This window comes from Eubalaena glacialis, chromosome 10 (genome assembly GCF_028564815.1).
Source record: "Eubalaena glacialis isolate mEubGla1 chromosome 10, mEubGla1.1.hap2.+ XY, whole genome shotgun sequence".
Classification (NCBI taxonomy): domain Eukaryota; kingdom Metazoa; phylum Chordata; class Mammalia; order Artiodactyla; family Balaenidae; genus Eubalaena; species Eubalaena glacialis.
In genome coordinates this window covers 56530918-56557842 of record NC_083725.1, presented here as the reverse complement: position 1 = coordinate 56557842, position 26925 = coordinate 56530918, and the positions used below count along the sequence as shown (strand labels likewise).

General features: G+C 37.7%; 1 protein-coding gene across 4 annotated transcripts in view; it reads left to right on the top strand.

The window, feature by feature from the left end:
• The window catches only part of TMEM135 (transmembrane protein 135), a 252500-nt gene that overhangs the window by 22445 nt on the left and 203130 nt on the right, over nucleotides 1-26925 (top strand). For all 4 annotated transcript variants that reach the window (XM_061202749.1, XM_061202751.1, XM_061202748.1 and 1 more), the window contains exon 2: nucleotides 20281-20408. In XM_061202749.1, the coding sequence (XP_061058732.1) occupies nucleotides 20281-20408 (128 nt within the window). The remainder of the gene's footprint in view (nucleotides 1-20280; nucleotides 20409-26925) is intronic.

Below are 26925 nucleotides of genomic sequence, written 5' to 3'. Positions count from 1 at the left end.
CAATTTTTAAATTTAATTTTTATTTTATATTGGAGTATAGTTGATTTACAATATTGTCTTAGTTTCAGGTATATGGCAAAGTGATTCAGTTATACATATACATATATTCATTCTTTTTCAGATTCTTTTCCCATACAGGTTATTACATAATATTGAGTAGAGGACTTCCCTGGTGGCACAGTAGTTAAGAATCCGCCTGCCAATGCAGGGGACACGGGTTTGAGCCCTGGTCTGGGAAGATCCCCCATGCTGCGGAGCAACTAAGTCTGTGCACCACAAATACTGAGCCTGTGTTCTAGAACCTGCGAGCCACAACTAGTGAGCCTGCGTGCCACGACTACGGAAGCCCATGCGCCTAGAGCCCGTGCTCTGCAACAAGAGAAGCCACTGCAATGAGAAGCCTGTGCACTGCAATGAAGAGTAGCCCCCGCTCGCCACAACTAGAGAAAGCCTGTGCGCAGCAACAAATACCCAACGCAGCCAAAAAAAAAAATTAAATAAGTAAATTTATTTAAAAGATATATATATATTGAGTAGAGTTCCCTGTGCTATACAGTAGGTACTTGTTGATTATCTGTTTTATATATAGTAGTGTGTATATATTAATCCCAACCTCCTAATTTATCCCTTCCCCCAACCTTTCACTTTGGTAACCATAAGTTTGTTTTCGCAATCTGTTTCTGTTTTGTAAATAAGTTCATTTGCATCATTTTTTTGAGATTTGACATATAAGTGACATCATATGATATTTGTCTTTCTCTGTCTGACTTACTTCACTTAGTATGATAATCTCTAGGTCCATCCATGTCACTGCAAATGGCATTATTTCATCCTTTTTTATTCCATTGTATATATGTACCACATCTTCTTTATCCATTCATCTGTCAGTGGGCATTTAGGTTGCTTCCATGACCTGGCTATTGTAAATAGTGCTGCAGTGAACATTGGGGTGCATGTGTCTTTTTGAATTATGGTTTTCTCTGGGTATATGCCCAGCAGTGGGATTGTTGAGTCATATGATAGTTCTATTTTTAGTTTTTTAAGGAACCTCCATACTGTTCTCCATAGTGGTTGTACCAATTTACATTCCCACCAACAGTGTAGGAGGATTCCCTTTTCTCCACACCCTTTCCAGCATTTACTGTTTGTACACTTTTTGATGATGCCCATTCTGACCAGGGTGAGGATACCTCACTGTAGTTTTGATTTGTATTTCTCTAATAATTAGTGATGTTGAGCAGCTTTTCATGTGCTTCTTGGCCATCTGTATGTCTTCTTTGGAGAAATGTCTATTTATATCTTCTGCCCATTTTCTGACTGGGTTGTTTGTTTTTATGATATTGAGCTGTATGAGCTGTTTATATATTTTGGAAATTAATCCCTTGTTGGTAGCATTGTTTGCAAATATTTTCTTCCAGTTCATAGGTTGTCTTTTCATTTTGTTTATGATTTCCTTTCCTTTTAAGTTTAATTAGGTCCTATTTGTTTATTTTTGTTTTTGTTTCCATTACTCTAGGAGAAGGATCCAAAAAAATATTGCTGCAGTTTTCGTCAAAGTGTTCTGCCTATGTTTTCCTCTGGGAGTTTTATAGTATCTCGTCTTACATTTAGGTCTTTAATCCATTTTGAGTTTATTTTTGTGTATGGTGTTAGAGAATGTTCTAATTTCATTCTTTTACATGTAGCTGTCCAGTTTTCCCAGCGCCACTTATTGAAGAGTGTCTTTTCTCCGTTGTGTATTCCTGCCTCCTTTGTTGTAGATCAATTGACCATAGGTACGTGGGTTTATTTCTGGACTTTCTATCCTGTTCCATTGATCTATATTTCTGTTTTTGTGCCAGTACCATACTGTTTTGATGACTGTAGCTTTGTAGTATAGTCCGAAGTCAAGGAGACTGATTCCTTCAGTACCTTTTTTCTTTCTCAGGATTGCTTTGGCTATTTGGGTCTTTTGTTTTTCCATACAAATTAAAATTTTTTTTGTTCTAGTTCTGTGAAAAATGCCATCAGTAATTTGATAGGGATTGCGCTGAATCTGTAGATTGCCTTGGGTAGTATAGTCATTTTGACAATATTGATACTTTTAATCCAAGAACATGGTATATCTTTCCATTTTAAATGGGATTGTTTTCTTGATTTCTCTTTCTGATAGTTCATTATTAGTGTATAGGAAAGCAACAGATTTCTGTATATTAATCTTTTATCCTGCAGGTTTACTGAATTCATTTATTAGTTCTAATAGTTTTTTGTTGGAGACTTTAGGGTTTTCTATATACAGTCTCATGTCATCTGCAAATAGTGACCATTTACATTTTCCTTTCCAGTTTGGATGCCTTTTATTTCTTTTTCTTGTCTTATGGCTGTGGCTAGAACTTCCAATACTGTGTTAAATAGAAGTGGTAAGAGTGGGCATCCATGTCCCTGATTTTAGAGGAAAAGCTTTCAGCTTTTCATCACTGAGTATGATGTTAGCTGTGCATTTGTCATAGATGGCCTTTATTATGTTGAAATATGTTCTCTCTATACCAACTTTGATGAGAGTTGTTTTATCATGAATGGATGTTCAGTTTTGCCAGATGCTTTTTCTATATCTATTGAGATGATCATGTGATTTTTATCCTTTTGTTAATGTGGTGTATCACATGGCATGATTTGTGGATATTGAACCATCCTCGCATCCCTGGAATAAGTCCCAGTGATCATGGAGTAAGATCCTTTTTATATATTGTTGAATTAAGTTTGCTCATATTTTGTTGAGGAGTTTTACATCTGTGTTCATCAGTGATATTTGCCTGTAATTTTTTTTATAGTGGTTTTGGTATCAGGGTAGTGGTGGCCTCATAGGATAAATTTTGGCAGTGTTCCCTTTTCTTTAATTTTTTGGAATAGTTTGAGAAGGATAGATATTAGCTCCTCTTTATATGTTTGGTAGGAGTCCTCTGTGAAGCCATCTGGTCCTGGACTTTTGTTTGCTAGGAAGTTTTTTTTGTTTTGTTTTGTTTTTTTATTACTATTTCAATTTCATTACTAGTGATCTATCTGTTCAGATTGTCTATTTCTTCCTGATTCAGTCTTGGAACATTGTATGTTTCTAGAAATACATTCATTTCTTCTAGGTTGTCCAATTTGTTGGCATATAACTGTTAGTAGTATTTTCTCATGATTTTTTTTGTATCTCTGTGATATTGGTTGTTATTTCTCCTCTTTTGCTTCTTATTTTGTTTATTTGAATCCTCTCTTTTTTTCTTTTGAGTCTGGCTAAAAACTTATGAATTTTGTTTAGCTTTAAAAAAAAACCAGTTCTTAGTTTCATTGATCCTTTCTATTGGTTTAAAAATTTTTTTCTTTCCACTTTATTTACTTATTTCCTCTCTGATCTTTTATCATTTCCTTCCTTCTGCTGACTTTGGGCTTTGTTCTTCTTTTTCTAATGCCTTTAGGTGGTGGATTAGGTTGTTTATTTGAAATTTTTCTTATTTCTTGAGGTAGGCCTGAATTGCTATAAATTTCCCACTTAGAACTGCTTTTGCTGTGTCCCATAAATTTTGGAAAGTTCTGTCTCGAGGTATTTTCTGATTTCCTTTTTGATTTCTTCATTGACCCTTTGTATTTTTAATAGCCTGTTTATTTTCCACGTGTTTGTGTTTTTCCATTTCATAGTCATTTAAGTTTAAACATATTCTTTTTTTAAAAATTAATTTATTTATTTTTGGCTGTGCTGGGTCTTCGTCGCTATGCGCGGGCTTTCTCAAGTTGTGGTGAGTGGGGGCTACTCTTTGTTGCAGTGTGTGGGCTTCTCATTGCAGTGGCTTCTCTTGTTGTGGAGTACGGGCTCTAGGCGCGCGGGCTTCAGTAGTTGCAGCATGCGGGCTCAGTAGTTGCGGCACGTGGGCACCAGAGTGCGTGGGCTTCAATAGTTGCAGCACGTGGACTCAATAGTTGCGGCACGTGGGCTCTAGAGTGTGTGGGCTTCAGTAGTTGCAGCTCGCGGGCTCAGTAGTTTTGGCGCACAGGCTTAGTTGCTCTGCGGCATGTGGGATCTTCCCAGACCAGGGATTGAACCTGTGTCCCCTGCGTTGGCAGGTGGATTCTTAACCACTGGACCACCAGGGAAGTCCAGTGTCCCCTTTTTTAACATTTGTTTTTCTTTTCGCTCTTCTGATTGGATGGTATTCATTATTCTATCTTCCAGATCACTTTTGTGTTTTTCTGTATCACCTAGTCTGCTGTTAATTCTGTCCAGTGTGTTTTTCATTTCACATACTGTATTCTTCAGCTCCGACTTGTTCTTTTGCTTGTTTTCTAGTTCCTTGTTAAAATTCTCACTGTGTTCATCTATTCTTTTGCCATGTTCTGTAAAAATTCTTATTAGTATTGCTTTGAACTCTTTATCTGGTAAATTATTTATTTCTGTTTCATCAGTTTTTTCAGTTTTTTTCTTGTTCTTTCATTTGAGACAAATTCCTCTTTCTGCTCATTTTAACTTTCTCTGTCTCTATGAAATCAGGTGAAATAGTTACCTGTTCCAATCTTGAAGGCATGTCCTTATGTGGGAACATCTGTATGCAGTCTGCATGTGCCCAGGCTTTGGTGGGAGAGGTTGATCTGAAGTGAGCGGAGGTCATGTCTTCACCCAGGGTATGCTGGCAGCTATCACCTTGGTGGGAGGTGGGGCTGGAGATTGATGGACTAGATCCAGGGCCAAGTGTGAGCCAGATCTTTTCCTCTACTCAGTGGTCATTACTGCCCTCTTTGGGATGTGGTTGGGTGCCAGGGTGCTGGAGTAGAAGCCCTAAGGGCTGGGCCTGAGCTGGTTCCGTTCCCTCTAAGTGTGCATTCTCCCCCTCCTGGCAAAGGCAGCTTCATCCCAGAGGGGAGCAGCGCTAGAGGAAGAGAGGTTGGAGCAGGCACTAGGTGTGGCCCCAGGCATGCTGGGGCCCTTGTGAGAAACTGGCCAGAGCTCCAGGCAGTCTCAGTTTGCTTCCTCTTCCTTGTTCCCAGGAGTCAATAAGTATGTGCACGTGTTCTTCACGAGTGGAGTCTCAATTTCTTAGAGCTCTCTTGTAAATACTACTGGTTTTCAAACCAGCTAAGGGGACTTGTCTTCCTGATGTTGGACCTCAGGGCTAGGGTGTCAAATATGTGGTTTGAATCCCTCATGCCTCATGGAGGATCTCTCAGCCCATGATATCTCTCTTCTCTCCTGTGTCCCATCCTAAGCGTGCGGGTACTGACCTGATCACCTTGCCTCTCTTCTTACCTGACTCTGTGTGACTCTTTACAGCCTTGGTTGTAGGAGAGTTTTTCTGCCAGTCTTGTTTGTTTCCAGTGAGATTTGCTGCACACGTAGCTATATTTTTGATGTGTTCTTGGCGGGGAGGTGAGCTCAAATGTCCTCCTACTTTGCCATCTTGATCTCCTCCCCTTTGGGTGGGATGGTCACTGGAGCAGGCAGTGCTTCTTGGGTGCTGGTGATATTATGCTTTTTCATAAGCATCCTTATTCACTGTTGGGCTGCACTCTCCAGGCACGCAAGCCCTGTACCTGCCCAGCCTCAAGACCAAAGGAAGAGCCCAGAGTCAGCAACAGAGACATCAACGGTTTGATGGATGGGAGGGTCTTACATGTCTGAAGCAAGGTCCTGGAACAACACCCCACCGTATGTGGCAGACGGTGGGCAGGACATGGCAGCAGCCTTCACTCCCAGGGGGAGGGGGAGGTTACCAGTTATAGGGGGAAGTGGCATCTGGTTGGCTCATTGGTTAACAAGGAAACTAGCAGAGGGGCATTCCCCTTACTGTCCCTTTGGTAAGGTACCATCGTGGAGGTGTTATAATCTAAGTATTAGAACAGTCACTAGCTGGGATGGGAGCAAGTATGTAGGCATGTGAGTAGGGTGTAGGTGAAGTAGGCACTGGTCCAGCAGGGGATGTACCAAGAGCAAGAGAACGACCATCTTGGGTGGCCTGATCATACATTTGCTGACCATGAGAGATGAGTGAAAACTTCTAGTTTTTAGTAAGCTTGTTGTCTGTATGTGATGAGTCAGCATGGTGTAGAGCACTGGATCTGAGTTTTTGTTTTGTTCTGCAACTTATAGTTTGACGCCCAGTTTCCTCATGTATAAACAGATGATAGTCCTGTCTTAACTACTTCATGATAGGCTGTGGTAGTCATATGAGATAGTACATACGTGAAAGCTTTGAAAACTGCAAAAAGATATGTAAATATTGGTCTGTGATACTTGGTTCCTTGTCTTTTTGTTTTAGAATTTAAATTTGGCTTTTGTAGCTTAAAAATAGTTTTAACCTTAAAAATAAAAGTGTTGGCAGCAATTTAAATGCAGTGTATTTGTTAGGGTTCTCCAGAGACACAGAACCTGAAGGGTGTGTGCGTGTGTGTGTATGTGTGTGTGAGAATGTGTGTGTGTTGTATGTGAGAGAGTGTGTGGTGTGTGTCACACACACACATACAATATATGTTGAGAGAGCGAGACAGACAGACTGACCTCTTATAAGGAATTGGCTCACACAGTTATAGAGGCTGAGAGATTCCAAGATCTACAGTTGGCAAGCTGTAGTTCCGTATAGTCCATATCCTAAGGCCTGAGAACAAAGAAAGCCAATAGCCTAAGCTCCAGTCCAAAAGCCAGTAGGCTTTCACCCAAGCCTAGTGGATGTTTTATTCTGGGTCTGAGGTGGGAAAAGACTACAGCGTCCCGGCTTGAGGGCATGCAGGCAGGAGTTGTTCCCTCTTACTCAGCTGTTTTGTTCTATTTAGAACTTCAGTTCATTGGATGAGGCCCACCCACATTAGGGAGGGTAATCTGCTTTACCCAGTATACTGAAAATGTTAATTTCTTCCAGAAACACCTTCACAGTCACACCCAGAATGTTTGGCAACCCTGTGACCCAGTCAAGTTGACACAAAATTAACCAGCACATGCAGTATAAATTTGTATATGACAACAAAGTAATTCAACCTCCCTTATTATGCTAAATATTTTTAAAAAATGAGGTCTTATTCTTTTAAAAGGGTTTTGAAATTTGTTAGAGAGAAAATAGAGGAAGTCTTCTGACCAGAGATGAATATTCTACTTTAGTTCTTCTCATTGAAGTTCTGTTTTTATTTTGAATCAGTCGGTGCTATAAAAACGTGGTTTAGTTTTGAGTCTCACGAGGACCACTTAACTTCTTCTATAGTTATTTTAATTTCCATTAATTTTTTCAAACATCTTGATTTACTAGAGACAGAAATGTCTTCAAAACACTTAATAGAACAAACCTGCACAGCACAAAAAAGAACTGGGATCAGAGCAGGGAGCCATTGTGCAGAGAGAAGGAAACATATATTTTAAGTGCCTTCTATGTGCTAATTCTGCTGAGTACTTATATCCTTTATCTCATTTATTTAAAAAGTACTGAGATCTTGGAAGGAGAAGGAAATCAGAGCAAAGTTAGATGCACAGCTGTTTGGTTCCACTTTCTTCTGTTGAGATTAGTTCTTTTTATTTGCTGACTTAGTGTTGTGAACATTGTGTTTCCGTCTTCTTTCATTTTTAGCTCTTGTAGACTGGGAATGTAATTTCCAGCCCTGGAGTCATCATGGTGCCTTAGTTAGTCTTCCCCCAGGTTACATAACTAGTATATGTATATACCAAATTTATGAATATTTTATTAGGTTTTAAAATATATATATATATATCTCAGTTCTGTTTTCCCTATATTTTAGTATTTTTTCTTTCAGGATGGGCAGCCTGAATTCCTATAGGGGCTAGTAAGTCACAAGTTTTTTTTCTGTAACATGCACAATGGATAAGTGATATGTTCCCTCATTTAGAATGTCGGACTTTAGTGTCAGGTATCATGGTTAAGAGCATGGACTCTGGATCCACTTACCTGTGTTCAGTCCCTGCTTTCCTACTTACTCATTGTGTGACTTTGGGCAACATATCTCTTTGTGCCCATGTTTTCTTATCTCTAAAGTGGGAATCATGTCCATCTCATAGATTGTTAATGAGGATTGAGTTAACATTTGTATAGTGTTTAGAACAGTGCCTGGCACATAGTAAGTGTTACAAGTGTTTGTTAAATAAAGTAAATATTCTGTTAATATTTTAAAAATGTAAATTCATTATGCTGTTTTCTTTAAAGCAGTTGTTCTCAATAAGGTAATTTTGCCTTCTAGGAGACACTTGGTACTCCCTGGAGACATTTTTGGTTGTCACAGCTCAGGGTATGGTACTGGCATTATGGAATAGAAGCCAGGGTTGCTGCTAAACATCCTGTAATGCGTAGGATAGCCCTCCACAGCAGCAAATTATCTGGCTCAAAATGTAGGTAGTGTCGAGATTGAGAAACCTGCTTTAAAGAAATCATTATTTGCTGGTGATTAAATAAATAAAACATAAAATCAACTCTTTCTTATTGGAAACTTTTATTTTCCAAAAATCTAGATTTGTTAGACCCTCTAGAAATAGTCTTCTAGGAGAGTTAATGATCAAGCTCTGGGGCTAACAAAGACTGCTAAATTAAAGTTTGGTACTAAGGCTAAGATCGTGGGGTCAGCCCCTTTGAGGGCCAATTAGCTGTGTTCTGTTCCATAGCTATGCAATCCCCATACCAGTCAACCATTTGTGTGGCAAATATGCAGCATTAATCACATGGGGAAAGAGATAAGGGAGAATAAAGGAATTAGATGAAATGTACATAGGCCTGATAGATGTTTAATAGCGATATTTTTGTAAAGGGAAACACCTAAATTGGGGGCCTGTCATTATAATTTTGCATCAGTCTTCAGTCTGTAGCCTTTGTGTTAGTCAGGTCAGTCTCCATACTTGCCCTCATGAACTATGCTTAATGCCGTCTCTGACTTTTGACTTACGCCTGGAATGTTCATAAAGATATTTGTCTGTGTTTTCTTCTAGATACTTTATTGTTTATATTTTGCAAATTTAAGTCTATGATCCATCTCAAATTAACTTTTGTGTATAGTGTGAGGAAGGAGTCAAAGTTAATTTTTTTGTTCTACACAGGTATCCATTTCCTTTAGTACCATTTATTAAAAAAAAAAAAAGGTACAATTTTAGAAGTAGGGAAAAAAGAACTGTGTCATATTTTTAGTGTTGACCTTTTATTTTTATTTTTCAACATGATGATTTGATATACATGCATACCTCAGAAATACTGCAGGTTCAGTTTCACACTGCCACAATAAAAATGAATGTGGCAACAAAGTGAATGAATGTTTCAGTTGCACCTGAAATCTACCTTCTTAGCACATTTTCAGTATTCAGTACAGTGTTACTAACTATAGTCATTGTGCTGTATATTAGATCTGTTAGATTTATTCATCCTATATAACTACATAACTACACCTTTGTATCCTTTGTATCCTTTGACCAACCTTTCTTTATTTTCCCCCACCCCCTCAGCCACTGGCAACCATCATTCTGCTCTGCTTCTGTGGGTTTTTAGATTCCACATATAAGTGAGTTCATGAAGTATTTGTCTTTCTGTGCCTGGTTTATTTTACTTAGCATTATTTTCTCCAGTTTTATCCAAGTTGTCCCAAATGACAGTATTTCCTTCTTTTTTAAGGCTGAGTAATCCAGTGTGTGTGTGTGTGTGTGTGTGTGTGTGTGTGTATCACAAGGATTTCCTTTTCTCCATACCCTCACCAACACTGACCACCTTTTGTATTTTGATCATAGCCATTATAACAGGTGTGTGGTGATAGCTCGTTGTTTTGATTTGCATTTCTCTGATGATTAGTGACGTTGAACATCTTTTCGTGTACCTGTTGGCCAGTTGTATGTCTTCTTTTGAGAAATGTGTGTTCAGGTCCTTTACTCATTTTTTTTAAATGGTTATTGTTTTTTTGTTATTGAGTTGTTTGAGTTTCTTCTGTATTTTGGATATTAATCTCATCAAATTTTGCAAATGGTTTGCAAATATTTTCTTCCATTTTGTAGGTTGTTTCTTCACTCTGTTGATAGCTTTTTTTTTTTTTTTTTGCTGTGCAGGAGCTTTTTAGTTTGATGTAACCTCATCTGTCTGTTTTTGCATTTGTTGCTGTGCTTGTGGAATTATATCCAAAAAAGTATCGTTCTAACCAATGTCAAGAAGCCTTTTTTAAAAAAAATTTTATTTATTTATTTATTTTATTTTATGGCTGTGTTGGGTCTTCGTTTCTGTGCGAGGGCTTTCTCTAGTTGCGGCAAGTGGGGGCCACTCTTCATCGCGGTGCGCGGGCCTCTCACTATCGCGGCCTCTCTTGTTGCGGAGCACAGGCTCCAGACGCGCAAGCTCAGCAATTGTGACTCACGGGCCTAGTCACTCCGCGGCATGTGGTATCTTCCCAGACCAAGGCTCGAACCCGTGTCCCCTGCATTAGCAAGCAGATTCTCAACCACTGTGCCACCAGAGAAGCCCGAGAAGCCTTTTCTCTATGTTTTCTTCTAGTAGTTTTATAGTTTCAGGTCTTACATTGAAGTCTTTAATGATTCTGAATTGTTCTGTGTATATGGAGTAAGATAAGGGTCCAGTTTCATTCTTCAGCATGTGGATAACCAATTTTCCCAGCACCATTTATCGAAGAGACCGTCCTTTCCCTGTTGTGTGTTCTTGGCACCTTTGTTGAAGATCCTGTGACCATAAATGCATGAATTTATTTCTAGGCTCTCTATTCTGTTCCTTTGGTCTACATGTCTGTTTTTATGCCGGTACTCTGCTGTTTTTATTACAATAGCTTTGTAGTATATTTTGAAGTCAGGTATAGTGTGTTGCCTCCAGCATTGTTCTTCTTTCTCAAGATTGCTTTGGCTAGTCACATTTTTTTGTGATTCCATATGAGTTTTAGGATTGTTTTTTTCCATTTCTGTGAAAAATGCGTTTGGAATTTTGATAGGGATTACATTGAATCTATAGATGGCATTGAGTAGTATGGACATTTTAACAATATTAATTCTTCCAATCCATGAACATGGACTGTCTTTCCACTTATTTGCATCTTATTCAGTTTCTTTCATTAATGTTTTAAAGTTATCAGTGTACAGATCTTTCACCTCCTTGGTTTAATTTATTCCTAAGTATTTTATTGATAATATAATTGTAAATAGGATTGTTTTCTTAGTATCTTTTTCAGATTGTTTGGTGTGACTGTATAGAAATGCAGCTGATTTTTGTATATTGATTTTGTATCCCACAACTTTACTGAATTCATTTATTAGTTTTAATTTTTTTTGATAGAGGTTTCAGAGTTTTCTGCAAACAGAGACAATTTTACTTCTGCCTTTTTGATATGGATACCTTTTATTTCTTTTTCTTGACTAGTTACTCTGGTTAAGACTTCCTGTACTAAGTTGAGTAAAAGTGGTGAGAGTGGGCACCTTTGTCTTGTTTCTGGTCTTAAAGGAAAAGCTTTCATTTTTTTACTGTTGAGTTTGATGTTAGCTGTGGGCTTATCATATATGACCTTTTATTATCATGAGGTTTATTGATGTTTTTATCTTGAAAGGGTATTGAATTTTGTCAAATGCTTTATCTCTATCTACTCAGATGATCATGATTTTTATCCTTCATTTGGTAATGTATTGTATCACCTTTGTTTTTTAAAAATAAATTTGTTTACTTATTTATATTTATTTTTGGCTGTGTTGGGTCTTTGTTGCTCCTCACGGGCTATCTCTAGTTGCAGTGAGCAGGGGCTACTCTTTGTTGCAGTGTGCGGGCTTCTCATTGTGGTGGCTTCTCTTGTTGTGAAGCAAGGGCTCTAGGCACGTGGGCTTCAGTAGTTGTGGCATGTGGGCTCAGTAGTTGTGGCTCACAGGATCTAGAGTGCAGGCTCAGTAGTTGTGGCGCATGGGCTTAGTTGCTCCGTGGTATGTGGGATCATCCCCTACCAGGGCTCGAACCCATGTCCCCTGCATTGGCAGGTGGATTCTTAACCACTGCACCACCTGGGAAGCCCCGATTATTTGTTTTTTTACTGTTGAATTTTGAGAGTTCTTTATAGATTCTAGTTCGTAGTCCTTTTGTGCATATGTGGTTTGAAAATATTTTCTCCAGTCTGTGGCTTGTCTTTTCATCCGCTTTATATGGATACTGCCTCTTTTCTTCCTTTGTAAAGGAAGTTTTAAATTTTGATAAGGTCTGACTTTTCAGTTTTTCTGAAAATTTTTTCAGTTTTTCTATTATGGGTCTTGATTACTGTAGCTATATAATAAATCTTGAAATTGAGCAGACTGATTCTGCCTACATTATTCTTCCTATTGTAAATTGTTGTAGATCTTCTAGTTCCTCTGCCTTTTCATTTAAACTTTAGAATAATCTTCTCTATATCTACAAAGAACCTTGCTGATATTTTGATAAGAGTTAGGAAGAGAGCACTCAGTCTTTTCATCATTAAGTAGAAATTAGCTGTAGTTATCAACTTGATGAATTTGCCTTCTATTACTATTTTTGTGAAAGTTTTTGTCATAAATGGGTGTTGAATTTGGTCAGATGCTTTTATATTGATTTATATAACCATGTGATTTTTCTTTTTAGCCTGTTAATATAGTGAATTACATTGATTGATTTTTATAAATTGAACCAGCCTTGCATCCCTGGAATAAAGCCCGCTTGGCCATGGTATATAATTCTCCTTATGTGTTGCTAAATTCTATTTGCTAATATTTTCTTTTTTTAAAAAAATTTTTATTGGAGTATAGTTGCTTTACAATGTTGTGTTCATTTCTACTGTACAGCAAAGTGAATCAGCTATATGTATACATATGTCCCCTCTTTTTTGGATTTCATTCCCATTTAGGTCACTACAGAGCACTGAGTAGAGTTCCCTGTGCTATAAAGTAGGTTCTCATTAGGTATCTGTTTTATACATAGTATCAATAGTGTATATATGTCAATCCCAATCTCCCAATTTATCCCCCCCACCACGATGGTTCTTTTGTATGTGACAAGTTTTCTTTCCTCTTACTGCTTTCAAAATTCTCTTTTTGTCTTTGACTTTTGAGAATTTGATTATAATGTGTCTAGGTGAAGATCTCTTTTTTCTTTCTGTTTTATTGAGATAATAATTGACATCCAGCACTGTGTAAATTTAAGATGTATAGCATAATGGATTGACTTACATACATCATGAAATGATTATCACAATGGGATTAGTGAATATTGATCCTCTCAAAATTAATGAAATAGAAAAAGAAGAAATAGAAAAAGAAGAACTAGATCTCTTTATAATTAATTTGTTTGGGATTCTTTGGGCTTCATGGATCTGGATGTCCATTTTCCTCTCCAGATTCAGGAAGTTTTCAGTCATTATTTCTTTAAATAAGCTTTCTGCTCCTTTTTCTTTACTTGTTCTGGGACTCCCTCAATCCATATGTTATTCCCTTGGTGGTATCCCATAATTTCCATAGGCTTTCTTCATTTTCTTTCAATATTTTTTCTTTTTGTTCTTTTGCCTGAGTAATTTCAAATGACCTGTCTTGAGCTCACTGATTTTTTTTCTTTGGCTTGATCAAGTCTAGTCATTGTTCTCTTTAGCTCCAGAATTCATGCATCCCTCCCTCCCTCCCTTCCTCCCTTCCTTCCTTCCTTCCATCTCTTTGTTTAACTTCTCATTTTGGTCATGTATTGTTTTCCTGATTTTGTTTTAGTTGTCTATCTGTGTTCTCTTACAGCTCACTGCAGTTCTTTAAGACAACTATTTTGAATTCTTTGTCTGGCAGTTCATTGATCTCCATTTCTTTAGGGTTGGTTACTCGTGCTTTATTTTGTTCCTTTGTTGGTGTCATGTTTTCCTGAACATTTGTATTTCTGTGGCCTTGTTTTGGTATTTGTTCATTTGAAGAAGTAGGCACCTCTTCCAGTCTTTACACTTGGGCTTCTGCAGTGAAAGCCAATGAAAGCCATTTGGTGGAGTCTGTGGATGGGTTTGCTGCTGGAGTTATCAGGCAGGCTACTCTGGTGCCTGGGGGTGGACTTGAAGCCTGAGTTCACTGGTGTGCACCTTATACTTGGGTCTACCTGGGCAGGCCTGGTGTTTGGGGCTTCAGTTTGGGGCTTGAAATGGATCCATGGGGTAAGCCTGGAGCCTGGTTTCTTGGGGTTTGGCATGGCACTGGGGTGGGCCTGGAGTCTGAGTCCATGGGGGCACTTCTGAATCCTGGATCTGTGTGGCCTGACCTGATGCCTGATTTTACTTGGCAGGCCTGGAGCTGGGGTTTGTGGTGAAGTTGGGCGCTCACTTCACTCTTCTTCCTCCTTTGGGTGGGTGTCTCTATGCATGCGGAGTTGCCTGGGGTTGGAGGTTGGTTGATGTGGGTAATATGAGATTATTTTTCATACCCTCTTCAATGCATCTTTTCTTATTTCTCCACTCCACCTGGGTGCTTTAATCTCTCACCTGGAATCCTTAGCTCTTGTGAAGGTATTTTTGCACATGAGTATTTGTTCAAATTGATGTTTCTGCAAGGGGATGAGTGCTGGAAACTGCTATTCTGCCATCTTACTGATGTCACCTGTGTCATTTAAGTCAGCCTCTTTATCTAATAAATGAGGAAGATGAAATCTAAACAGAATTGAAATAAGTAGCATTCATATACATTATTGTAGAACTAAGAGTAAAAATCATATCTCCTGATTATTTTATACTTTATCATGCTGATTATTTCTATTCTCTATTCAGATCTTTTTCTATAATAATTAATCCACACTTTCTCATACTTATTCCCCTTCTACCAGTTTTATAAATGTAACATGTTTGTTGCAGAATGTCTAGAAAATACCCAAAAGCAAAAAGAAGATTAAAATAATCTATTACCAAGATAACCAGTTCATAATGTTCTAGTGTTTGTTCCATATGTTCACTAGAAAATATTGTTTGGTAGTCTGTCTTATCACTTTAAGTATTTTGATTCATTTTTTTCCTGGTCATTATATTGTCTTCAAAAGCTATATGAATATAAATAAATAAATACAAATATATATTTTAATCATAGTGTTATTATATACTTTGTTGTTGAGCTAAATGTTTGTATGCATATTTGGAAAATTCATAAGGAATTTATTGACATGGAATTACTTGGTCAAAAGCATATGAACACTGCAACATTTTTTGCTATACAATATGATGTTTGTGAAGTTGTTGGATGATGTCTGATAATGATTTTATACATGTGTGCATGTGCCCTTACAATTCCTATATGGCTAGTACAGTTACTTTTATGTTATTTGGTTAGATCAGTGCTTCTAATCTTTTTTCACACTATAGCATGCTGTGATGTACATAGAAAATGATAATAATTGTGTGGCACACTAGGGAAAACAGAGATGATTATCACCTTGCTCTGTTACCCTAGTCCTGGCCTGGCTACCCAGACTGTTGAGAGGATCAGTTTTTTGGCCACTTGTAAACCCTGGTTGGAAGCTCTGGGTTACAGCACAGTGTTGATAAGGTCTTAGGTTACTTCCCATGTGTTGTGTCAGATTTTCCGTGTTTCTTACAGTAGACTGTACAGTATGATTTACCAATATTGCAAATATGTACAATTTATCTACCTTACTGTTAATGGACATTTAGGTGTTTTGCAGTATTTGTAATTACAGATAGTGTTATGAATATGACTTTTGGTGGAAACAAGCAGTTATTTCTCTTGGATATATACCTAGGAGTGAAACTGCTGGATCATAGGATAAGTGTGCATTTAGTTTCATTAGATAATAACAGTTTTCTGAAGTAAGTATGCAGTTTTACATTCCCACCAGCAATGTGTGAGGTTCCAGTTACTTCATTCCCAACAGTGCTTTGCATTGTCATTTCTCCTTGTTTTAGACATTCTGGTGTGTGTGTGTAGTGGTATTTTATTGTGCAGTTTTCTGAATACTAGTGATGCTAAGCATATTTCATATGCCCATTGGCTATGTGGGTGACTGCTTTTTTTTTTAATTGAACTTTTAATTTTGAGATAATTGTAGATTCTTATGCAGTTGTAAGAAATAATAGATTCCCTCTGCTCTTTATCTGGTTTCTCCCAGTGGTATCATCCTGCAAAATGATAGTAAAATATCACAACCAAAATAATTGCTGTTGATATAGTCAATATACAGGACATTTCCATCAACACAAGGATCCCTTGTGGTGCCCTTTTATAGCAATACCCACTTCCCTCCCACCTACCCACCTCCTCTTAATGCCTGGTCACCATTAATTTATTCTTTATTTCTATAAATTTGTCATTTTATGTGTTATGTAAATGGAATAGTATAGTATGTAGTCTTTTGGGATTGGCTTTTTTCATTCAGCATAATTCTCTGGAAATTCATCAGTATTGTATCATGTATCACTAGCTTGTTCCTGTTTATTGCTAAATGGTATTCCATGGTATGGATACACCTCAGTTTTTTAAACCATTCATCTCTTAAAGGACATAGGAGTTGTTTCCATTTATTGACTATTACAAACAAAGCTGCTATAAACATTTGTGCACAAATTTTGGGTGAACATACATTTTCATTTTTCTAGGATAAACATTCGGGACTGCAATTGCTGGGTCATATGATAGTTGCTTGTTTAGTTTTTATAGAAACTGTCAAACTTTTTCAGAATGCTTTTGCCATTTCACATTCCCCCCAACAAGTGCATGAGAGATCCAATTTCTCTGCATCCTTGTCAGCATTTGGTGTTTCCAGTATTTTAAAATTTGATCATTCTGACAGTTCTATGGTGATAGCTCATTGTGGTTTTAATTTGCTTTTCCTTAATGGCTAATATGCTTATCTTCCATTTGCATATTCTCTTCGGTGAAATATCTGTTCATATCATTTGTATTTTCTAATTGGATTGTTTTTTACTGTTGCGTTTTGAGATTTCCTTCTATATTCTAGATACTAGTCGTTTGCTGGCTGCGTAGTTTACAAGTATTTTCTCCCATTCTGTAGCTAGGGTTTTTATTCTTAACAGGTCTTTCACAGAGAAAAAGTTTTAATTCTGAAGTGTAATTTATAATTTTTCCTTTTATGAATTGCGCTTTTGCCTAGCCTTAGATCCCTAAGATTTTCCCTGATTTTTTTTCCTCTAAAAATTTTGTAGTTTTATGTTTTGGATTTATGTCTCTGATACATTTTGAATTAATTTTTGTATAAAGTGTGTATAAACAGTGAGACTTTGGCTGAGGTTAATTTTTTTTTTTTTGCCTGTGGATGTCTATTTGCTCCAGCACCATTTGTTGAAATAGCTATTTTTCCTCTATGGAATTGCCATTGTACCTTGTCAAAAATCAGTTGGATATATTTGTGTGGATCTATATCTAGGTTCTCTATTCTATTTCATTAATCTATTTGTCTATCCTTTTGCCAATATCACAAAACCTGATTGCTGTAGCTATATAATAAGTCTTGAAATTGGGTAGACTCATTCCTCCCATTTTATTCACTTTTTCCAAGTTGTTTTAGCTCTTATACTTCCTTTGCTTTTCTATATAAATTTCAGTATAATCTTGTCCACATCTACAAAACCTTTTCTGGAATCGTAATAGAAATTGTGTTAAACCTGTATATTGCTTTGGGGGAAAATTGACATCTTTACCATGTTGAGTCTTCCTATCTATGAACATTTATTAATCTGTTCTTTGATTTCTTCCATCAGCATTGTGTATCTTTCAGTATACAAGTCCTATACAAGTGTTGTAGATTTTTCCCTAAGTATTTTGTTTTTTGAGGAGTTACAAATGCTATTGTATTTTTAATTTTGGTGTCCATGTATTAATTTTTTTTATATAGAAATACAAATAACTTTTGTATGTTTATCTTATATCCTTTGCCTTTGCTAAACTGCATTATGAGTTCTAGGAGGTGTGTGTGTGTCTGTATGTAACTTGCTTGGGAATTTCTGTGTAGACAATCAGGTTATCTGCAAATAGGGACAGTTTTGTTTTTTCCTTTCCAGGAACAGAGGGGATTTTTTTCTGTAACTACTTGAATATATAACAGAGTACCATATTCTGCCCATTGTTGAGTCTAAAATGAAAGAGACATTACATTCTAAAACCTGAAGATACTAGGAGACCATTAGAACTGAGGAGATGGTTGAGGATCCATGGAGTAATTGAAAATGACACCAACATTTTGTTTCTAAGTAATTGGGTGGATGTGGTACTATTACTTGAGGTTAGAAACTCAGAAATAAAAGCATTTTTGGAAAGTATAATAAGTTCTACTTTGGACATGCTTTTTTTTTATGTCTGTGGTATGTCTTTATTGACATGTCCAATAGACATTTGAAGTATGCATTAAGAATTTAGGGGAGGGACTTCCCTGGTGGTGTGGTTGTTAAGAATCTGCCTGCCAATCCAGGGGACATGGGTTTGATCCCTGGCCTGGGAAGATGCCACATGCCTGGAGCAGCTAAGCCTGTGTGCCACAACTACTGAGCTCGTGCTCTAGAGCCCGTGAGCAACAACTACTGAGCCCACAACTACTGAAACCTGTGTGCTCTAGGGCCCACGTGCTGCAACTGCTGAGCCCACGTGCTGCAACTACTGAAGCCTGTGCATGTAGAGCCTGTGCTCCGCAATGAGAAGTCACTGCAATGAGAAGCCTGTGCACCACAATGAAGAGTAGCCCCCGCTCGCTGCAACTAGAGACAGCGTGTGTGCAGCAACGAAAACCCAATGCAGCCAAAAATTAAAAAAAAAAAAAAAAATTAGAAGGGGTTATATTGGAATTCCTACTTTGACATGATAGATGATGCTGTGGGAGAGATTGTATGTAGAATGAGTAGAGATCTGAGGAAGAAATGCTAACAAAGGAATAGCACTTAGAGATATAATGGGAGAATGAAAACAGTGAAGTCACAGAAACCATAGAAACTTCTCTTTTGTCAAAGTTTTACCTATTTGTCAAGATCCATCTTCCAGGCATTATTACCTGTCCAGTCCCATCTCCTTTTTGGTTATTCCCTAATATGTATTTCTATAGCAGTTTCTCCTTCTTCTAGTATAGCATTTACCACACTGCCTTATTGTAGTTTATTGTTTATATGTCTATTTCCCTATCAAGTTTTTATGTTCCTTGAAGGCAAGGATTAGATCTTATTCATTGTTGTTTTTCCCGTGTATGGCATAATTCTTAATAACAGTTTGTTTAATTGAATGAAGTAGGAAATTATCAGAGGCTTCTAAGGGGTAGAGTAAGAAAAGAACTGAGAAGAGGGCATTAGATTTGTTGATCCCTGACCATAGGGAAGCTGTTATGTCTAGAATGGTGAAAAGTGAATACAGAGTTCTCTGGTCTTCCTTTTCTCAAGTCAGTCTTGCCCTTCCTTACATTCCCTCCCTCATGCCCTAATTCTGTCCCCTTAACTTTCGTTCTTTTGATATATTGTTTCATCATGATAGAAAAGCATTTCTTCCTGGTGACCTGTGAGAATTATACTGTTCTTCCTAATCTAGCTCATATCCCCTTCTCAGTGAAACTGAATGAATGAATTTCTCTGGTTTTTATCATTGAAGTTTTCTAATATCCAGGCTGATAGTATCTGTAATGTAGTTTTGTTTTAGCATTCAATTTCTATTTGATTGGACTTTATTTTTTCCATTTAAACATATATTTTATTTTTCAGTTTAAAACTTTTTTTAAAAAATTTTATTTATTTATTTTTGGCTGCGTTGCGTCTTTGTTGCTGTGCATGGGCTTCGTCTAGTTGCTGCGAGCAGGGGCTACTCTTCCTTGCTGTGCGTGGGCTTCTTACTGTGGTGGCTTCTCTTGTTGCGGAGCACGGGCTCCAGGCACGTGGGCCTCAGTAGTTGTGGCACGTGGGCTTCAGTAGTTGTGGCTCACGGGCTCTAGAGTGCAGGCTCAGTAGTTGTGGCGCACGGGCTTAGTTGCCCCGTGGCATGTGGGATCTTCCCGGACCAGGGCTCAAACCTGTGTACCCTGCATTGGCAGGCAGATTCTTAACCACTGTGCCACCAGGGAAGCCCCAGTTTAAAACTTTTTAAGGCATTATAAATATTTATCTCAATGTTTGGAGGTTATTTATCATATGATCCATGTTGTAATTTCTAGGTGTTTATTTTACCCATTATACTTTCAATAAATTAAAGTGTCTTCTGTCCCAGAAATAGAATTTTCATAGAGGAGCCAGTAAAATACCAGAGTTTTTACTTTAATTTTTAAATACATGCTATTATTTCAGTATCTTCCACATAAGAACTAACTTAAGTGGGAAAAGTTGGTTATATTAAACAAAAGAGCCTTTTTTTTCCTTTTTTTCCAGATTGCAGCAATTCTCCGGAAACGAAAATTAGATTATTATTTACACAAACTGCTCCCTGAGATCCTACAATCTGCTTCATTTCTGACTGCTAATGGGGCCTTGTTTATGGCTTTCTTTTGCATTTTAAGGTTGGTACACATAATCACAATGGGTAGTTAATACAAATTCCTTTGTTGAAACTGAAACAAACAGATGTTTATATAAATGTTGTGTAGGTCACTGCTTGTGTATTTTTTTTCTCTCTGTGAAATGACATTTATTTATCTCAAAGAACGCTTGTAAAACCGGGAGTTGTGGGCCTCTTGGCCTAAAAATGTAATATAAACTTCAAATTATTGCTGTGATTATATAGCAAAAGTGCTTTAATGTATCATACATTTTCTGAGGCCCACTATATTTACTGACTTGTTAATGAGAATTTCTTAACTTTTCAGTTTCATAGATTAGGAATTCAAAGCAATTGTCCATGATATTGGTTAGGTCCAAATGCAGTGAATGGACTTCAAAAGGACTATAAAATGCTCGTGTTTATCTGTAAAATTTCTGGCATATCCTACTGATGAAACTTTTGGTCCTGATGCAGTGCATTATCTGTGTCACATGCTTCATACAATATACAGCAGTAAGAATTCAGTTTTTAGTGTTATGATATACTTAGCATGTTTATTAGATATTTACTTTTTATTTTTTCCCCCACACATTGTTGAAACCCAAACTAGTTTATTTAATTTGTCAAGTTAAAATACTAACTTCACATTTTATTACTATTAATGTTACCCAGTTAGTATTACCCAAAATAATTCTGCAGGTAAATTTTAACTGCAATTAAAAATAAAATTTCCGCTTGTGAGAACACCAGAATCACAACTAGCTGCTGGACAATCATTGACAGGAAGACACTGGAACTCACCAAAAAAGATACCCCACATCCAAAGACAAAGGAGAAGCCACAATGAGACGGTAGGAGGGGCGCAATCACAGTAAATTCAAATCCCATAACTGCTGGGTGGGTGACTCACAGACTGGAGAACCCTTATACCACAGAAGTCCACCCACTGGAGTGAAGATTCTGAGCCCCACGTCAGGCTTCCCAACCTGGGGGTCCGGCAACGGGAGGAGGAATTCATAGAGAATCAGACTTTGAAGGCTAGTGGGATTTGATTGCAGGACTTCGACAGGACTGGGGGAAACAGAGACTTCACTCTTGGAGGGCACACACAAAGTAGTGTGCACATCGGGACCCAGGGGAAGGAGCAGTGACCCCATAGGAGACTGAACCAGACCTACCTGGTAGTGTCGGAGGGTCTCCGGCAGAGGCGGGCAGTGGCTGTGTCTCACTGGGGGGACAAGGACACTGGCAGCGGAAGTTCTGGGAAGTACTCCTTGGTGTGAGCCCTCCCAGAGTCTGCCATTAGCCCCACCAAAGAGCCCAGGTAGGCTCCAGTGTTGGGTTGCCTCAGGCCAAACAACCAACATGGAGGGTACCCAGCCCTACCCATCAGCAGTCAAACGGATTAAAGTTTTACTGAGCTCTGCCCACCAGAGCAACAGTCAGCTCTACCCACCACCAGTCCCTCCCATCAGGAAACTTGCACAGGCCTCTTAGATAGCCTCATCCACCAGAGGGCAGACAGCAGAAGCAAGAAGAACTACAATCCTGCAGCCTGTGGAATAAAAACCACATTCAAAGAAAGATACACAAGATGAAAAGGCAGAGGGCTATGTACCAGATGAAGGAACAAGATAAAACCCCAGAGAAACAACTAAATGAAGTGAAGATAGGCAACCTTCCAGAAAAAGAATTCAGAATAATGATAGTGAAGATGATCCAGGACCTTGGAATAAGAATGGAGGCAAAGATTGAGAAGATGCAAGAAATGTTTAACAAAGATTTAGAAGAATTAAAGAACAAACAAACAGAGATGAACAATACAATAACTGAAATGAAAACTACACTAGAAGGAATCAATAGCAGAATAACTGAGGCAGAAGAACAGATAAGTGACCTGAAAGACAGAATGGTGGAATTCACTGCTGCGGAACAGACTAAAGAAAAAAGAATGAAAAGAAATGAAGGCAGCCTAAGAGACCTCTGGGACAACATTAAATGCAACAACATTCACATTATAGGGGTCCCAGAAGGAGAAGAGAGAGAGAAAGGACCCGAGAAAATATTTGAAGAGATTACACTCGAAAACTTCCCTAACATGGGAAAGGAAACAGCCACCCAAGTCCAGGAAATGCAGAGAGTCCCATACAGGATAAACCCAAGGAGAAACACGCCGAGACACATAGTAATCAAACTGGCGAAAATTAAAGACAAAGAAAAATTATTGAAAGCAGCAAGTGAAAAATGACAAATAACATACAAGGGAACTCCCATCAGGTTAACAGCTGATTTCTCAGCAGAAACTCTACAAGCCAGAAGGGAGTGGCATGATATACTTAAAGTGATGAAAGGGAAGAACCTACAACCAAGATTACTCTACCCAGCAAGGATCTCATTCAGATTTGATGGAAAAATCAAAAGCTTTACAGACAAGCAAAAGCTAAGAGAACTCAGCACCACCAAAACAGCTCTACAACAAATGCTAAAGGAACTTCTCTAAGTGGGAAACACAAGAGAAGAAAAGGACCTACAAAAACAAATGCAAAACAATTAAGAAAATGGTAATAGGAACATACATATTGATAATTACCTTAAACTTGAATGGATTAAATGCTCCAACCAAAAGACACAGGCTCACTGAATGGATACAAAGACAGGACCCATATATATGCTGTCTACAAGAGACCCACTTTAGACCTAGGGACACATACAGACTGAAAGTGAGGGGATAGAAAAAGATATTCCATGCAAATGGAAATCAAAAGAAAGCTGGAGTAGCAATACTCATATCAGATAAAATAGACTTTAAAATAAAGAATGTTACAAGAGACAAGGAAGGACACTACATAATGATCAAGGGATCAATCCAAGACGAAGATACAACAATTATAAATATATATGCACCCAACGTAGGAGCACCTCAATACATAAGGCAACTGTTAACAGCTCTAAAAGAGGAAATCGACAGTAACACAATAATATTGGGGACTTTAACACCTCACTTACACCAATGGACATATCATCCAAAATGAAAATAAATAAGGAAACACAAGCTTTAAATGACACAATAGACCAGATAGATTTAATTGATATTTATAGGACATTCCATCCCAAAACAGCAGATTACACTTTCTTCTCAAGTGCACATGGAACATTCTCCAGGATAGATCACATCTTGGGTCACAAATCAAGCCTCAGTGAATTTAAGAAAATTGAAATCATATCAAGCATCTTTTCTGACCACAACGCTGTGAGATTAGAAATCAATTACAGGGAACAAAACGTAAAAAACACAAACACATGGAGGCTAAACAATACGTTACTAAATAACCAAGAGATCACTGAAGAAATCAAAGAGGAAATCAAAAAATACCTAGAGACAAATGACAATGAAAACACGATGGTCCAAAACCTATGGGATGCAGCAAAAGCAGTTCTAAGAGGGAAGTTTATAGCTATACAAGCCTACCTCAAGAAAGAAGAAAAATCTCAAATAAGCAATCTAACCTTACACCTAAAGGAACTAGAGAAAGAAGAACAAACAAAACCCAAAGTTAGCAAAGGAAAGAAATCATAAAGATCAGAGCTGAAATAAATGAAATAGAAACAAAGAAAACAATAGCAAAGATCAATAAAACTAAAAGCTGGTTCTTTGAGAAGATAAACAAAATTGATAACCATTAGCCAGACTCATCAAGAAAAAGAGGGAGAGGACTCAAATCAATAAAATTAGAAATGAAAAGGGAGAAGTTACAACAGACACTGCAGAAATACAAAGCATCCTAAGAGACTACTACAAGCAACTGTATGCCGATATAATGGACAACCTGAAAGAAATGGACAAATTCTTAGGCAGGTATAACCTCCCAAGACTGAATCAGGAAGAAATAGAAAATATGAACAGACCAATCACAAGTAATGAAATTGAAACTGTGATTAAAAATCTTCCAAAAACCAAAAGTCCAGGACCAGATTGCTTCACAGATGAATTCTATCAAACATTTAGAGACGAGCTAACACCCATCCTTCTCAAACTCTTCCAAAAAATTGCAGAGGAAGGAACACTCCTAAACTCATTCTATGAGGCCACCATCACCCTGATACCAAAACCAGACAAAGATACTACCAAAAAAGAAAATTAGAGACCAATATCACTGATGAATATAGATGCAAAAATCCTCAACAAAATACTAGCAAACAGAATCCAACAACACATTAAAAGGATCATACACCATGATCAAGTGGGATTTATCCCAGGGATGCAAGGATTCTTCAATATATGCAAATCAATGTGATACACCATATTAACAAATTGAAGAATAAAAACCATATGATCATCTCAATAGATGCAGAAAAAGCTTTTAACAAAATTCAACACCGATTTATGATAAAAACTCTCCAGAAAGTGGGCATAGAGGGAACGTACCTCAACGTAATAAAGGCCATATACCCCAGACCCAGAGGAAACATCATTCTCAATGGTGAAAAACTGAAAGCATTTCCTCTAAGATCAGGAACAAGAGAAGGATGTCCACTCTCACCACTACTATTCAACATAGTTTTGGAAGTCCTAGCCACGGCAGTCAGAGAAGAAAAAGAAATAAAAGGAATACAAATTGGAAAAGAAGAAGTAAAACTGTCACTGTTTGCAGATGACATGATACTATACATAGAGAATCCTAAAACTGCCACCAGAAAACTGCTAGAGCTAATTAATGAATATGGTAAAGTTGCAGGATACAAAATTAATGCACAGAACTCTCTTGCATTCCTATACAGTAATGATGAAAAATCTGAAAGAGAAATTAAGGAAACACTCCCATTTACCATTGCAACAAAAAGAACAAAAGACCTAGGAAGAAACCTACTTAGGGAGACAAAAGAGACAAAAGACCTGTATGCAGAAAACTATAAGACACTGTTGAAAGAAATTAAAGATGATACCAACAGATGGAGAGATACACCATGTTTTTGTATGGGAAGAATCAATATTGTGAAAAAGACTATACTACCCAAAGCAATCTACAGATTCAGTACAATCCCTATCAAATTACCAATGGCATTTTTTACAAAACTAGAATAAAAAATCTTAAAATTTGTATGGAGACACAAAAGACCCTGAGTAGCCAAAGCAGCCTTGAGGGAAAAAAATGGAGCTGGAGGAATCAGACTCCCTGACTTCAGACTATACTACAAAGCTACAGTAATCAAGACAATATGGTACTGGCACAAAAACAGAAACATAGATCAATGGAACAAGATAGAAAGCCCAGAGATAAACCCATGCACTTATGGTCAACTAATCTATGACAAAAGAGGCAAGGATGTACAATGGAGAAAAGACAGTCTCTTCAAAAAGTGGTGCTGGGAAAACTGGACAGCTACATGTAAAAGAATGAAATTAGAACACTCCCTAATACCATACACAAAAATAAACTCAAAATGGATTCGAGACCGAAATGTAAGACTGGACAGTATAAAACTCTTAGAGGAAAACATAGGAAGACCACTCTTTGATGTAAATCACAGCAAGATCTTTTTTGACCCACCTCCTAGAGTCATGGAAATAAAAACAAAAATAAACAAATGGGACCTAATGAAACTTCAAAGCTTTTGCCCAGCAAAGGAAACCATAAACAAGTTGAAAAGACAATCCTCAGAATGGGAGAAAATATTTGTAAATGAATCAACGGAGAAAGGATTAATCTCCAAAATATATAAACAGCTCATGCAGGTCAATATTAAAAAAAAATCAACCCAATCCAAAAATGGGCAGAAGACCTAAATAGACATTTCTCCAAAGAAGACATACAGATGGCCAAGAAGCACATGAAAAGCTGCTCAACATCACTAATTATTAGAGAAATGCAAATCAAAAGTACAATGAGGTATCACCTCACACCAGTTAGAATGGGCATCATCAGAAAATTTACAAACAACAAATGCTGGAGAGGGTGTGGAGAAAAGGGAACCCTCTTGCACTGTTGGTGGGAATGTAAATTGATACAGCCACCATGGAGAACAGTATGGAGGTTCCTTAAAAAACTAAAAATAGAATTACCATATGACCCAGCAATCCCACGACTGGGCATATACCCAGAGCAAACCATAATTCCAAAAGACACATGCACCCCAATGTTCATTGCAGCACTATTTACAGTAGCCAGGTCATGGAAACAACCTAAGTGCCCATCGACAGATGAATGGATAAGGAAGATGTGGTACATATATACAATGGAATATTACTCAGCCATAAAAAGGAATGAAATTGGGTCATTTGTTGAGATGTGGATGGATCTAGAGACTGTCATACAGAGTGAAATAAATCAGGAAGAGAAAAACAAATATCGTATATTAACGCATACGTGTGGAACCTAGAAAAATGGTACAGATGAACCGGTTTGCAGGGCAGAAATTGAGGCACAGATGTAGAGAACAAATGTATGGACACCAAGGGGGGAAAGCAGCGGGGGGGTGGGTGGGGGTGGTGGTGTGTTGAATTGGGAGATTGGGATTGACATGTATTCACTGATGTG